This window comes from Sus scrofa, chromosome 7 (assembly GCF_000003025.6).
Source record: "Sus scrofa isolate TJ Tabasco breed Duroc chromosome 7, Sscrofa11.1, whole genome shotgun sequence".
In the NCBI taxonomy this organism is placed as follows: Eukaryota; Metazoa; Chordata; class Mammalia; order Artiodactyla; family Suidae; genus Sus; species Sus scrofa.
This window is the reverse complement of record NC_010449.5, coordinates 41659264-41674741: the sequence shown is the minus strand read 5'-3', so window position 1 is coordinate 41674741 and position 15478 is coordinate 41659264. Positions and strand designations below refer to the sequence as shown.

Genomic DNA, 15478 nt, shown 5'->3' with positions numbered 1-15478 from the left:
TCTCCATTAACTACCATCAAGGACTGTTAAGTGTGCAAAGGATCCCAGACTGGAAACCATGTCCCTAGAAGCAGGTGGACTGTCACTCTTGGGACCTCAGATCCCAGTGGCCCAGGGAATGGAGCAAGGAGGACCAGTTGCCTCATTCGTTGCCATGGAGACCTTGTGAGAACCCCAGTGGTGATGGTGGCGGGGGCGACTGGGAGAGTAGCATTGGTTCCATTATTTTCTTTGGGATCCTAATACGTTTTCTTTGGGTTTCTAGATGAAACCAAGTTCTCCATCTCACCAGAAATCATCTTTGAAGGGGATACAGTAACTCTGATGTGTGAAATCGAAGTCCCGTCCTCCAACGTGTCCTGGCACCATGTTGAAAGGGGCTTCGAGGTCCAGAACAGCAGCAGATTCTCCATCTACACAGTCATGCTCAACATGACCTCCGTGTCACGCTTCACCATTTACAACATCACTCAGGAGGATGCTGGTGGGTTTCCAGCCAGTAAATCCATCTGGGCGAGGAAAGGAATCAAGGGCTCAGAACGAATCAAACTGCAGCCTGTGTAGATAGCATCTTCCTCTTCCAAAAGAAGTCACCAGGCTCAGCTTTCCCGAATTGAAAATGGAACCTGTGGAGTTCCCGTTGTGGCTCAGTGGGTTAGGAACCCGACGAGGAACCATGAGGATGTGGGTTTGATCCCTGGCCTCGCTCAGTGGGTTACGGATCCGGCGTTGCCATGAGCTGTGGCGTAGGTCACAGATGCGGCTCGGATCCAGTGTTGCTGTGGCTGTGGTGTAGGCAGGCAGCTGCAGCTCCAATTCAACCCCTAGCCCGGGACCTTCCATGGGCCACAGGTGCAGTCATAAAAAGAAAAAAAAATGGGGTGGGGAGGGGAAAACAAAAAAGAAAAAAGAATGAAAGAAAGGAAGAAAAAGAAAGAAAACGAACCCCATAGGGAATAAGCCAAGCAAAATTGACCTTGGGGGACAAATACTGTTTTCCACACTTACTGAAGCTTACGAGTTGGAGCCTAAAACAAAAAAGCAGATTCATTTCTAATCATTTTTTAAGCATTTCGAAGAGGGTGGTTAAGGTAGAACTGACATATAATAAGCTATACAGATTTAAAGTGGACAATTTATAAGTTTTTTGTTTTTTCCTTTTTACGGCCATACCTGCAGCATAATAAGTTTGGGTCTATATGTACACCTGGGCCACTATCACCATAACCAAGAAGTGACTGTCACTGTCCCCCAGTTTTTGGGTCCTTCATTGTCATCCCTCCCACCGGCCCCTCCCCCAGCAACCACAGACGTGTCTTATACTGACGTCCTGGAATTGAGGAGCCCCGTCGCAACCCATGTGCCAACAGGAACATCTCTCTCTCTGAATGAGAAGCTGGGCTGCAGGCACAAGGGTTCGATCACGTATTTGCTGCAGAGTTAAATAGGATACCCACCTTATCCGTGATCTTCTAATTCTCCAAGGTTTTCCCACTCTTGCCCTTTCTACCTCTGAAGCATCCCCACACTTTTTTTTTTTTTTGTCTTTTGTCTTTTAGGGCCACACCCATAGCATATGGAGGTTCCCAGGCTAGGGGTCACATCAGAGCTGCAGCCACCGGCCTACTTCACAGCCACAGCAACGAGGGATCCAAGCTGCGTCTGTGACCCACACCACAGCTCACGGCAACGCTGGATCCTTAACCCACTGAGCAAGGCCAGGGATCGAACCCACAACCTCATGGTTCCTAGTCAGATTCGTTTCCACTGCGCCACGACAGGAACTCCTTTTTTTTTTTTTCCCCTTTCCAGCCAGGACTCTGACATTTCCACTCTTTTCCTTCAAATATCTCTCTACCCTTTACCTTGTGGTATCAGAAATACCTGCCCTGACCTTCTGCACTTCCCGAGTGTTCCTCAAGGGTTGTTTAGACCAAGTCTCAGGTGCTTTTGAAAATGTCTCATGTTAAGGATCTGGTGTTGCCATGAGCTGTGGTGGCAGATGCGGCTCGGATCCCATGTTGCTGTGGCTGTGGTGGAGGTCGGTGGCTACAGCTCCGATTGGACCCCTAGCCTGGAAACCTCCATATGCCACAGGTGCAGCCCTAAAAAGACAAAAAAAAAAAAAAAAAAAAAAAAAAGGAGAATTTTCATGAAGTATCCTCATGACCAATGGGACAAGGGTTTCATTTTTCTAAGGAAACGGCCATACGGAGTAATCCTGAATGCTTTGTGTATTCCCTGCAGGTGACTATATCTGCAGACTGACAATAGATGTTTTTGCATATTGGTCCACAAAAAAAGTAGTCGTTACACCCATCCGGATTTTGGCACAAGAAAACATGAAGGTGATGTGCGACAACAATCCCGTGTTTCTGAACTGCTGCAGTGAGATTACCGCGAATTGGAGTAAAATTGAATGGAAGCAAGAGGGGAGTATAAGCATTCCAGGTGAGCTGCTCTTCTGCGAATAGTCTTTTGCCTCTTGGCCAAGTCAAAATGGGAGATGTGGTGGGTAAACGAGTGAATGTCATGTGACTGTTTTGTTTTGTTCTGTTTCCAGACTTCAGACTGTGAAAAAGTAGTAGGTTTGGAGCCTGTTGCAGCTCAGCGGGTTAAAGACCTAGCATAGCGTCCATGAGGATGAGGGTTTGATCCCTGGCCTCCCTCAGTGGGTTAAGGACCCCATGTTGTCGCAAGCAGATCTGTAGGTTGCAGATGCAGCTCAGATCCCCAGTTGCTGTGGCTGGGGTATAGACCAGCAGGCTCCGATTTCAACCATAGCCTGGGATCTTCTGTATCGGCAGGTACAGCCGTAAAAAGAAAAAAATGAAATACAATAAATTAAAAAAATAAAAAAAGTAGTAGGTTTGATGCTGGTTCCAGCTTAGCCAGTCTAGAACAAAATTCCCAAAATACATACATTCAGGTACCATGCTCAGGTTATAGATAAGATCCTGCAGAGAAGACCCCAGAGGGAGCAACAGGATGACATAGGTCCATGGTGTCTTCCCTACAGAAAAGCTTGTCCCACCTCCCTTTCCCTCTTCAGCAAAGAGCCAACGATGAGGTTATTAACTTTGTTTTGTCTGTCTTTCTGTCTTTCTTTCTTTCTTTCTTTTCTTCTTTCTTTCTTTCTTTCTTTCTTTCTTTCTTTCTTTCTTTCTTTCTTTCTTTCTTTCTTTTCTTTCTTCCTTTCTTTCTTTCCTTCTTTCTTTCTTTCCTTTCTTTCTCCCTCTCTTTTTCTTTCTTTTGGTTTTTATGGCCACACCTGCAACATAGGGAAGTTCCCAGGCTACGGGTCAAATCGGAGCTACAGCTGCTGGCCTACACGGGAGCAGTGAGGGATCCAAGCTACGTCTGTGACCTACACTGCAGCTCACAGCAATGCTGGATCCTTAACCTACTGAGCGAGACCAGGGATCAAATGTGCATCCTCATGGATACTAGTTGGGTTGGTTACTGCTGAGCCACAATGGGAACTCCCTGGAGTTTTGGTCTGACTTGGTGTGGGTGTGGGGGGTCTGTGTCTCATTTCTGTGTCTCTCCTATTGGTGTCTCTCCTTCCCACTTCTCTGCCTTTGTAGAGAAAGGCATGCTTCCTCCTATATTATCTGATTGCACCTGTGGTCTCATATCTTTCTTTGTCAACCTATTTGTCTCTCAACCATTTAATGTCAATTCTGATCCTGTCAGTTTCTGTTGCAGATCTGAGATCTCACTTGAAGTTTATACTAATGAATGATAATAATAATAATAAATTAAGGAGTTCCATTTGTGGCTCAGTGGAAATGAATCTGGCTAGTATCCCTGAGGATGCAGGTTCGATCCCTGGCCTCCATCAGTGGGTTAAGGATCCAGCATAGCTGTGAGCTGTGGGTCGCAGATGCAGCTCAGATCTGGCATTGCTGTGGCTGTGGCATAGGCCGTGGCTACAGCTCTGATTCGACCCCTAATCTGGGAACCTCCATATGCTGTGGGTGCAGCCATGGTGCAGCCCAAAAAAGACAAAATAATAATAATATAAATTAAAATAGCAATGGTGACCTTTTGGTATAGTAGTTTATGATCAACCAATTCTGAAAAACATATGTTATCACTTTTAATCACATTTAAACTTGACCGCAGATTTGAAGCTGGCATTTTTTTTTTTGTCTCCAATTTTCAAATAAGGAAACTGACTTTCAAATTAAATGATTTATCCAAAGTTGTCACTATAGGAAAAGAAAAGACCTGGGACTCACCTTATCTCACAGGCTTTTTCTTGGCCAAACTGTATCACACAAGCCTGGTGAGCCAGCATTGGAGTGAACTGATTCGGCAGAGTTTATACCAAACAGAAGAATATTTTCTGCCTAGAAAGCTCGCGTAACCATCCCTTCCCTTAAAAAATGACAGCATTATGTGCTCGTCTTTAAAGTTAAAAATCATTACAGCCAAATGTAGCTTTACCTATGAAATACATCAGTGTGGTGGAGCTTTAAATTTTACAAAGCTGTTACTATCAGACACTATTAAATCATTAAAAAAAATACAATAAGGATCCATTTAGATGCCACGTATTCTGAGCATGTCTAGTTTGCAAAGCACTTTAAAGTACTCTGGAGGATGGGAAGAGCATCTGGTCACTGTGGAACCTGTTGACATATGGCCCATTTAGTCGCGTCCCTGATTTTTAAGGAAGAGGAGGTGTAGGCGTCCTGGAGGAACTGCCAGATGGGAGAAGGACCTTGCAGAGTTCCCATGGTACCGACTCTGGAGCTTTCAACTCTGAGAGGTGAAATGCCTCGCCCTCTGGCAAAGGAGCCAAGAAGTCCGAGGTATAGATGCTCAGGGACCCCTTGGTGGCCACTCCTTCAGACATTCCTAATGCCCCCGGCGGGCTGAACCCAGGGCAGAACAGAGGACTGCCTGCCACAGGGCTCTCCACCTGGGGACCCCCACGGTTGGTTCGCTGATGAATTTGGACTCTCAGCCGGCGACCTGCCCTCCTCCCTCTCTGCAGCAGTCTTTTTCCCAATTCCACCAATTTTTTTTGTTTGTTTGTTTTTTTGAAACAGAGGTCCTGAATTGAGATTTACAGTAATATTATTTCTGGTTTTTTGTTTGTTTGTTTGTTTGTTTGGCTTTTTAGGGCTGTACCCATAGCATATGGAGGTTCCCAGGCTAGGGGTCCAATAGGAGCTGCAGCTGCCGGCCTATGCCACAGCCACAGCAATGCCAGATCTGAGCTGCATCTTCCACCTGTACCACAGCTCATGGCAACACCAGACCCTTAACCCACTGAGCAAGGCCAGGGATCGAACCTGCGTCCTCATGGATGCTAGTCAGATTCGTTAACTGCTGAACCATGATGGGAACTCTAATGATGACATTTCTGGAATATAAAAACAGAAGTTATTTTGTTATTTTCTAAGTTCTCTACCCAGTGTTTTTTTCATAGATAGTGTTTCTCCTTTAGATTGCATTTAATCAACTTTGTTCAATTTTGACAAGTATGCCTTTAATATATTTAAGTTACAAATGGAGTCCCAATCTTTTTTTTTTTTTTGGCTGTGCCCATGGCCTGTAAAAGTTCTAGGCCAGGGATCAAACCTTTGGCACACCATAGCGGTGACAACACCAAATCCTTAACCACCAGACCACCAGACCACCAGGGAACTCTCCACCAATTCTTTTAGCACCCATTTTTCCAGGTCAGCAGAAAGCAATCCAGTGAAATAATTCACCCCAAAGCATCTGGAGCTTCTCAGAAATGGTTGCTTTGTATTTTCAAAGCAAGGAATAAGCAAGGAAGTAATCAGCAATCAATAACAGAATTTCTAGCTTTAAGAAGTGATCTTTCTTGAATAAGGATGTCTTTCTAAGGCGTGGGCTGATGATATAAATGGTAATGGTAGCAGAGTAACAGCGTTAATACTATACTAGGAGTAGTCATAACAGAGATACTAATAGTTATTAGTGCAGCTCCTAGTTTGCCTGTAACTAGTACTAGCTTTGCCTGTCCAGGAACATATTGACCACTTGGGGGGATTTAAAAGCAACAGCATTTGTGCTCCAACAAACCTGATTTTAAACAGTGATTTCTCGGAGTTCCCGTTGTGGTGCAGTGGTCAACGAATCCAACTAGGAACCATGAGGTTGCAGGTTCGATCCCTGGCCTCGCTCAGTGGGTTAAGGATCTGGCGTTGCCGTGAGCTCTGGTGTAGGTGACAGACGCGGCTTGGATCCTGCATTGCTGTGGCTCTGGCATAGGCTGGCGGCTACAGTTCCGATTCAGCTCCTAGCCTGGGAACCTCCATGTGCTGCGGGTGCGGCCCTAGAAAAGACCAAAAAAATTAATTAATTAATTAATTAAACCGTGATTTCTCTACTTGTAGGAAAGCACACAAAATTGGACTTAGGAAAGGAAAAGGAAAAAGAAAGAACTTGACCTCAGTCTTCTGCTCTGAAAAAATTGGCCTTACAACCTGTGCTTTCTAGTACAATCTAGTCCTGAAGAGCTGTCCTCCCAGCTTTGCCCTCCTCCTACTGCAGACCAAGCTGCATCACCTCCTTGACCTGTAGACTTTCCGTCTTTTAAATAGTAACAATGGTACCCATTTTGTAAGATTTTGAGAGGAGAGAAAAAGAGAGAGATGAGAAATGTCAACATTTAAAACAGAGTTGACTGCCTTGAATCTACCACAAGAACTGCTTTCTGATAATGATGGTAGTTTTAAAAACCATGTATTCTCAGTGTCCTAGGAAACCATTTTTGTCTTTTTCTTTTTTATGGCCGCACCTGTGGCATATGGACATGCCCAGGCTAGGGGTCAACTCAGAGCTGCAGCTGCCAGCTTACACCATAGGCACAGTAACACGGGATCCGAGCTGCATCTGTGACCTCCACCACAGCTCACAGCAATGCTGGACCCTTAACCCACTGAGAGAGGCCGGGGATCAAACCTGCATCCTCATGGGTACTAGTCAGGTTCGTTACAACTGAGCCACAACAGGAACTCCTGGGAAATCTTCACTGGATATTATTTAACTTTGGGCAGCAAACTTGTACCTGCCTACTGCCTCTACCCCAGCCAGTGGAGCCCAAATGTACTGGCCACATTCGGTCCCTTCCATTGCTCTGCAGTCAAGGGAGAGGAGAGAGAAAGGATGGCGTGCGGTCCTGCAGGAATTGGAGGAAGTGAGTTTTCCAAAAATAATTGGAAGGGTGAGGTTTGGAGCTGAATGGATACGTGTGCCTATGAGCTAGGAGGGAGTTTAATCAGAGTGAGGGAGATGGAAAGCACTTTGATGTTCTGAGCCACCATTTCTGGGACCGGGGAGAAAACCTGCTGCCTTATCCATCCAAGTAGTTTATACATCAATATTGGTGATTATTCAGCCAAGGCTGAAAAAGATGCAGTTATGTTAATCAGAGGTTTGTTTTTCTTTCTTTAATTTTCGGAAGATGTTTGAGGAGTGCCTTAAGAGGACATGGCAGAAGGCAAGGTTGGAGGAGAGGGAGTGAAGGAACCGAAGGGGAAAAAATGGACTGAGAGGGGGTGACAGAGCCACAGGCAAGACGTGAGGGTGGCTTGGAGGGCCCAGCATCTTGGGAATGGACAGGAAGAGAGGGAGGAGCAGCTGCTATTTTGAAGGGTAAACTCCTGGCAACCTCAGAAAGCATGAGCTTGGACTAAAACGTATATTAAGAAGAGGGAACAAGTGATAAAAGCAAGTCTCAAATGAGATGACACTCAGAGGTCCAGGCCTTGTTTGTTCCTCCCTTCAACATTAACAATAATCTAAATAATCTGACCTCTTTTTTCCTTCCAGTGGAAATCATGTCCAAACACATGGCTTCTCTTTTTCTTTTTTTCTTTCTTTCTTTTTTTTTTTATTCTTCACACTCTAATAACCATCACTGAAGGTCTTTGTGAAGGGTCAGAAGTGGGTTTTCCAAAAATAATTGGAAGACTGAGCCTTAGAGCTGAATGGGGCACTTGAGCCTATGAGCTAGCAGGTAATTTAATCAAAGTGGGTGAAGATGCAAATCTGTTTGGTGTTCTGAGAAACCGTTTCAGGGTCTGGGGAGAAAAACCAGCCAGGTGCTATCCTAAGGGTTTACATTATTAGTTCCTTTTATCTGACTACAATCCTGGGTGGTCGCTGTTATTATTTATGCCTATTTTACATCTAGAAAAACAGGTCCAGAATGGTTTAGTGACTTTCTCAGTAACTCCCTGCAGGTAAGTAGTAGAGCTGGGAATTTGCAGCCAGGCCACCTGGATCCTAAAGCGGCAGAGCTAACCACTACCCCATCCTACCTCTCCATTCAAAGAGCAGAAATTGAATGTAAATAATAACTTTTCCACTGATTTGGCTTCTTTGCTACCAAGTCAGAGAGTCAGCCAATGATGACAGTAAAAGAATCTCTTATGTCATTACAGGAATCTCTGAAACAGATACAGAATCTGGTTGTAGCAGATACACCCTCATGGCTGATGGAACTCAGTGTCCAAGTGGGTCGTCTGGAACGACAGTGGCCTACACGTGTGAGTTCTTCAGCGCCCACGGAGCCAGAGGCAGTAAGGACATAAAAGTGACATTCATCTCTGTGGGTAAGGACCCTTTCACTAGAATTCTTCACTTTGCACCTCTAACCAAGGGCTGCCAATCAACTGGGAATATCCATGAGCAGTAAAGCAGGGACTTCCCTGGTAATGAGGGTGTGGTTGCGGTAAATCACAAAATGGGATTTCCATCTCTGCCATTTAAAGTCAGATGAAGTCTTTAAAAATCAGGAAGTGTCAGAGTAGTAACCTTGGTGGCAAGGAAGAAACAACCTGTATTATACTAGCAAGGCAGAAAGTGGACAGGAAGTGGAATTTCACACTTAGATTAGTCACTGCATGAGGACAATGCCACCTAATTTCCCGTTTTCTCCTCCCATAATCCTCTTCTCCCTCTGTTGAGTTTCAATAGCCTGCCTACTCCCCAACACCCTTTACCCTCTCTATCATCTCTTCTTTCCCATTTCACCTTTTCCAGAGAGAATTCTGCAGAAAACTTTGAGTCTAGAGTTTTGTGGTTGTTTTGTAGTTGTAAAGTTTTTTTTAATAGTTCAATTAATTCTAGGCCTTTTAAAAGTATCATTTCTTCTCCTCATAAAGCATTACAACTTTACCCCTATCTACAACAATGAGGCAGAAAAACTTGTTTTTCCACCCACCATACAAGAACAAACTATTTAGAAAAATCATCAGTTCCCCCTTCTGAACAATTTGGAGAAAGGGCCGAGATACACATACTTGTTACTCTTGTTCTCATTTTCTACTATCATGACTTAACATTTCTACAAAAATCAAGATTGAGTTTATCAGAAACATTATTGCCATAGAAAAGTTCAGGGTCTTTGAGGTTATTTGTAGTTTTCTAGAGTGAGAGCAGTTTTATACTGCCAAGTTTTAACCCAGTGAGTTGTATTGATTCTGTGGGCTCTTGGCTGTCTTAGGGACATGCTTAGCCTTTGCTGAAAACCATTGGTCTAGTAGTTGGGATCTTATTTTCAAGATCCCTACAGTGAGGGCGTGTGAGGGGGAGACATGAATCCCTGCTGTGTGACTTTGGGGCTGCAGCTGAGCATTTGAATGCCAACTATAGAAAGACCTGATTTCCCTTGTTTATGACTAAAAATAAGATTTTACATTGATTGGAAAAGAGGCCTGCATCATGGGCTCAAGTCATGACATTGTTCACATAGAGAAGACAGAAGTAAATGGCCTTTTGAAATGTCATCTATGCTCAAAGAGGAATAGAAAGATAGAACCAGAGGCAAAACCAGTAGAATCTTCATAGAAGCTTTTATATTTGTAAGAGTCATGTTAAGGGTTTCAGTGACTAATTACTCATGAACCTAATGAGGAAGTTCTCAAAAATAGGAGTAAATAGAGAGACTTGTGGTTAGAATGCCTCTACTTCCTAGCCCAAGTATAATTATTTGGGAAGTAAACTCCACAACCCTTCTTCTTAACATGTAATTCCAGAATCCACTCTTCTGTTTAGTAAGCACTGACTATGTACCAGCCTTGGTGCTAATGGTGGGGATTCAAAGACACATGTGAGTGGGTCTTGCACTTTTTTTTTTTTTAACATATTTTATGCCCAAACCCATGTCAGGTGGAAGTTCCTGGGCCAGGGATTGAATCTGAGCCACAGCTGCAACCTATACTGCAGCTGCGGCAATGCCAGATCCCTTAACCCACTGTGCTAGGCCAGGCAGGGGATTGCACCCATGCCTCTGCAGTGAACAAATCCACTGCAATTGGATTCTTAACCCACTATACTACAGTGGAACTCCAAGAGGGTCTTGCTCTTAAAGGGCTCACATTTTTATGGAGAAAAGATACAGAAAGAAAGGAATTAAAATACAGTGTTATATATTACCTTTTTAAAGGTTTTTTTTTCTTTGTGAACACATGGTGAATTTTTCAAAATTTATTTTATTGAAAAATAATTGATTTACAATGTTGTGCTAATTTCTGCTGTATAGCAAAGTGATTCAGTTATGCATATATATACATTCTTTTTATATTCTTGTCCATCCTGGTTTATCACAGGGATGTGAATATAGTTCCCTGTGCTATACAGTAGGACCTTGTTGTTTATCCATCTCATATAAAATTGTTTGAATCTGCTAATCCCAAAGTCCCAATCCATCTCTCCCCCATCCCCTTCCTCCCTGGCAACCACAAGTCTGTTTTCTCTGTCTATAAGTCTGTGTCTGTTTCATAAATATAAGTGATATGGTATTTGTTTTTCTGTTTCTGACTTACTTCACCTAATATGATAATATCTAAGTCTATCCATGTTGCTGCAGATTGGATTATTTTGTTCTTTTTTATGGCTGAGTAGTATTCCATCACACACACACACACCCACACACACACACACACACCCCACATCTTCTTTATCCATTCATTGGTAGATGGATATTTAGGTTGCTTCCACATCTTGGCTATTGTGAATAGTGCTGCTATGAACATAGGGGTGCATGTGTTTTTTTGAATTTTAGTTTTGTCTGGATATATGTTCAGGAGTGAGATTGCTGGATGATATGGCAACTCTGTTTTTAGTTTTTTGAGGAACCTCTATACTTTTTCCATAGCGATTGTACCAATTTACATTCCCACCAACAATGGGAATTTTCTCCACACCCTCTCCAGTATTCGTTATTTGTAGACTTTTCAAAAGGTGTTTTTAAAGAGTAGAGGATGGAGTGGTTATAAGAGCCATTGAATCCCCCTTGAGGTAGTGTCATGGAGGAGGTTGGAGGGATGCTCGGGTTAAGTTAACACCCTAAGTTTGCAACCTTTTGCCCTGCTGATCATTAGGAGATAATTCCAGCCACAAAGGGGAGGTGAACCAGCTCCCAAGGCATGTGATGGAAATGAGTACAGTTCAGAGCACCACCAGGAACAGCCTAGAAACAAGTAAAGCCCCGGAGCAGCAAGGTACCAGTCCTGTGTTGACCCAAGTAGAGTCAGGACAGCCCAGGCTTTCTGTCTCTATCTGAAATTTCACTCAAGTGCTGATGTCACCAGAAAGACTAAACACTGTACTTGTTGTCGATTTTCTTTTGTCTGTTTTGTTTGCATTCTTTTAGCCAAACTAACAATAACCCCGGACCCAATTTCTGTTTCTGAGGGACAAAACTTTTCTATAAAATGCATCAGTGATGTGAGTAACTATGATGAGATGTACTGGAACACTTCTGCTGGAATTAGAATATACAAGAGGTTTTATACCACGAGGAGGTATCCTAACAGAGCAGAGTCGGTGCTGACCGTCCAGACCTCGACCAGGGAGTGGAACGGTGAGTGAAAGCCAGACACCCTGGACCCCAGAAAACGCACCATAGCCATGACCCTCCACAGAGGGTCTGCCCTGGACCATGCCCATAGCAGCCACCCCACATCACACGTGTGATCACACTTAGTGCAAGAGCCCCTTGGGGGACGAGGTCATCGTTCCTATTTTACAGATGTGAAAAGTGAGGTTCAGAGAGGATAATAAATATGCTTGGGCTTCCATGACTTAAATTGTAGACCCAAGATTAGAGCGAGTCTCTCTGAGCCTAGAGCCTATGATCTTGCTATTAAGAGGATTGTTTTTGTTTCTTTATCGTAGTTAATTTACAATATTGTGTTAGTTTCCAGCGTACTACACAGTGACTCAGAGATCTGTATGTGTATATATGCACACACGTATATATTCTTTTTCAGATTCTTTCCCATTATAGGTTACTTTTTTTGGTTTAATTTTTTTTAGGCTTTCATTTTTTTTCTGTTATAGATGATTTACATTGTTCTGTCAATTTCTGCTGTACAGCAGTGACCCAGCCACATATATGTGTATATATCACACACACACACACACACACATATATACACATTCTTTTTCTCACATTACCCTCCATCATGTTCCATCCCAAGTGACTAGATATAGTTCTCTGTGCTATACAGCAGGACCTCATTGCTTATCCACTCCAAATACAATAGTTTACATCTCATTACAGGTTATTATAAGGTTCCCTGCACTATACAGTAAGTCCTTGCTGTTTATCTCTTTTATATATAGCAGTGTGTATCTATTAATCCCAAACCCCTAAGAGGGTTGTTTTTTAAAGTATTTTCACCAGATTCTTGGAAGTGTTTCACCCAACCAAGGTATAAAAATTCTGCATAGAGGTTTTACATGCCTGGTTCCAAAGGGGGAAAGATAATTTTGTTTAATCCCTAGACATTGTTTAGTTTGGGAGGAAATTCAAATTTTTTTTTTTTTTTTTTTGTCTTTTTGCCTATTCTAGGGCTGCTCCCGTGGCAAATGGAGGTTCCCAGGCTAGGGGTCAAATCGGAGCTGTAGTTGCCGGCCTACACCACAGCCACAGCAACTCAGGATCTGAGCTGCATCTTTGACCTACACCACAACTCACGGCAATGCCAGATCTTTAACCCACTGGAGCAAGGCCAGGGATCGAACCCGCAACCTCGTGGTTCCTAGTCAGATTTGTTAACCACTGAGCCACTACGGGAACTCTAGGAAATGCAGATTTTTAATAGCAGAGAGAATTCAATAGAATTGCTTCCATAATAGCTGACATTTCTTGAGCTGTTGTTGTGTGTAGACATGGTGGTAAGAATTTAAGGGTATTCATGAATTTAAAACCATAAACCTAGAAAAGTGTGCCATTATTATCTCCATTTTCCAGATGAGGAAGCTGAGGCCCACAGAGGTTAAATGAATTACCTGAGGTTATACATCTGGTAAATGGCAGAGCCGGGGTGAAACGGAGCCTGTCTGGCTCCAGAGACCAACTCTTAACTACTCTTTGCTGAAGCTTTTCATTAATTAGAAGCTTAATCAGTCCAGATCCTGTGAGATCCAGGTCATCTTGATTTTTTCACAGAAGGCCTAGGCAACATTGGATAAATAACTCTTTATCCTTTGGCTGGACTGGGATACAATCAGGAAACGGGGGTATTTTCCTCCCAGGCTGAGCTCACACCTGCTCTGCCCAATTTCTCTCTCTTCCTATCAGGCAATAATCTAGGAGGAGCCAAGTTAGGTCAATAGGTCACACTGAACTATTAAGCAGTCCCAGACTCAGATGCTAAAAATCATCTATTCTCATGGAAATCAACTATGTTTTTATTTTGAATTCAATGCAAATTTCTCATCCTTCCCAATGGGAATCAGAAGGCATTTCCTCCCTGTCCTTGTGCATGTTTTCCCTCTGGCTAGAGGCTGCTCTGACTCCTCTAGGGGCTCAGAGATGGAATGTAAGGAACCTAGGAGAGTCATAATTAACTGTAGATGCTGTAAGGTCTTCCCACCCTCCTCATGGCAGCTGGTCCAAAGGGGGCTCGTTCTCTGATGGGCTCTGGCATGAAGTCCAATGGGAAAGTTTCCTTCCATGGAGCTCAACCCCAGCACTATCCCTGGTCCTCTGCTTCACTGAGCACTGGGCGTGCAGGCTGTTCCTGCTGCAGGCTTCTCTGTTCCCTCCTGCAGGGTCAGCGGGCTCTCATCTTTAGACCTTTCTAGATAAGAGTCAGAGGTCTGATCCCACAGTCCACAGGTCAAGCTCTTCCAGGAACTCACAACCCACCTCTCCCTTCTCCCTCCTCCCGCCCCCACTCCCTAGTGGGGCCATGATTGTCCGGAACCAGAGGCACCCACTCCCTTAGAGATGAAAGGAGGGGCCATCCCAGGACCACAGTGCTCCATCTCCATCTCACTGATAAGTTTTTTCAAAGAATCCCACAGCTCATTCCAAAATGCCCATTTCCCCCACCCTTGGAGAAGGTATTGGGAACCTGATTTGAAATTCAGTTCCATCCCCAACAGGCTATATGACTTTGGATAAGCCACTTCATTTTATTGGAAAGTAAGAATTTATTTCAGTGGTGATGGATTCATTCTTCAAATGCATAGAGAGCCCAGGAAGGGGGTTGATGGAGAATTTTATCATCCAGGATTCAGGAAGGGGTGTTGTGTGTGCCCTCTCTCTCTCTCTCTCTTTTTTTTTTTTTTTTCCTTGCAAGGAAAACCAAGCATTTTTTAAAAAAGAGTCTTTTTAGGGCCACATCTGTGGCATATGGAAGTTCCCAGGCTATGAGTCAAATCAGAGCTACAGCTGGTGGCCTATGCCACAGCCACAGCTACATGGGATCCAAGCTGCGCCTGTGACCTACACCACAGCTCACGGCAATACCGGATCCTTAGCTCCTTAACCCACTGAGTGATGCCAGGGATCGAACCAGCATCCTCATGGATACTAGTCGGGCTCGTTACTACTGAGCCACAGTGGGAACTCAAGCCTTGTCTTTACATTCCCAGCTAGTGCCTTTTTGGAGCAATGACTTTGTTCCATTTCATTGTGGCTTCCTCCTGCTCAGGAACCTATCACTGCATATTCCGATATAAGAATTCATACAGTGTCATGGCCAAAGATGTCACCGTCCACCCGCTGCCCCTAGAGCCTGACATCATGGTTGACCCTTTGGAAGCTGCAATTCCGTGCACCAGCTCCCATCACATCAAGTGCTGCATCGAGGAGAACGAAGACTACAAGTCATTTTCCAGACGGGGTCCCTGTCCTTTCCTGCCGGTAAGATGCCAGCTGCTGAGTGGCTAGGACATATGATTTCATATATATGCAGTCTAGGAATTTGCTCTTAAAGGGTCTAGTGATGTAAGAATTGCATCAAAGACAGAATGCAACAGAGCAAAGCCCACGAGGCTTTAGTGTTGTCTCTTTTGCCATGTGCCCAGTGGCTCATTGGCTTGTGACAAAAATCTCAAGAGTCTCTGAGGGTGGAGCCTGTTGTTTTCAGTGAGAGCAGCTGAAACCTATGAAGATACCGTCACGGCCTTCCACGCGCTCACCGAAGTTGATTAGATATTCTGTTGGTCCCTCCTTCCGCACTACAAG

General features: G+C 44.0%; 1 protein-coding gene across 1 annotated transcript in view; it reads left to right on the top strand.

The window, feature by feature from the left end:
- Nucleotides 1–15478, top strand: part of ADGRF5 (adhesion G protein-coupled receptor F5) — a 129167-nt gene that overhangs the window by 94681 nt on the left and 19008 nt on the right. The window contains 6 exon segments of the mRNA XM_013978015.2: nucleotides 266–484; nucleotides 2248–2451; nucleotides 8433–8603; nucleotides 11648–11857; nucleotides 14943–15116; nucleotides 15119–15154. Of these exon segments, the coding sequence (XP_013833469.2) occupies nucleotides 266–484; nucleotides 2248–2451; nucleotides 8433–8603; nucleotides 11648–11857; nucleotides 14943–15116; nucleotides 15119–15154 (1014 nt within the window).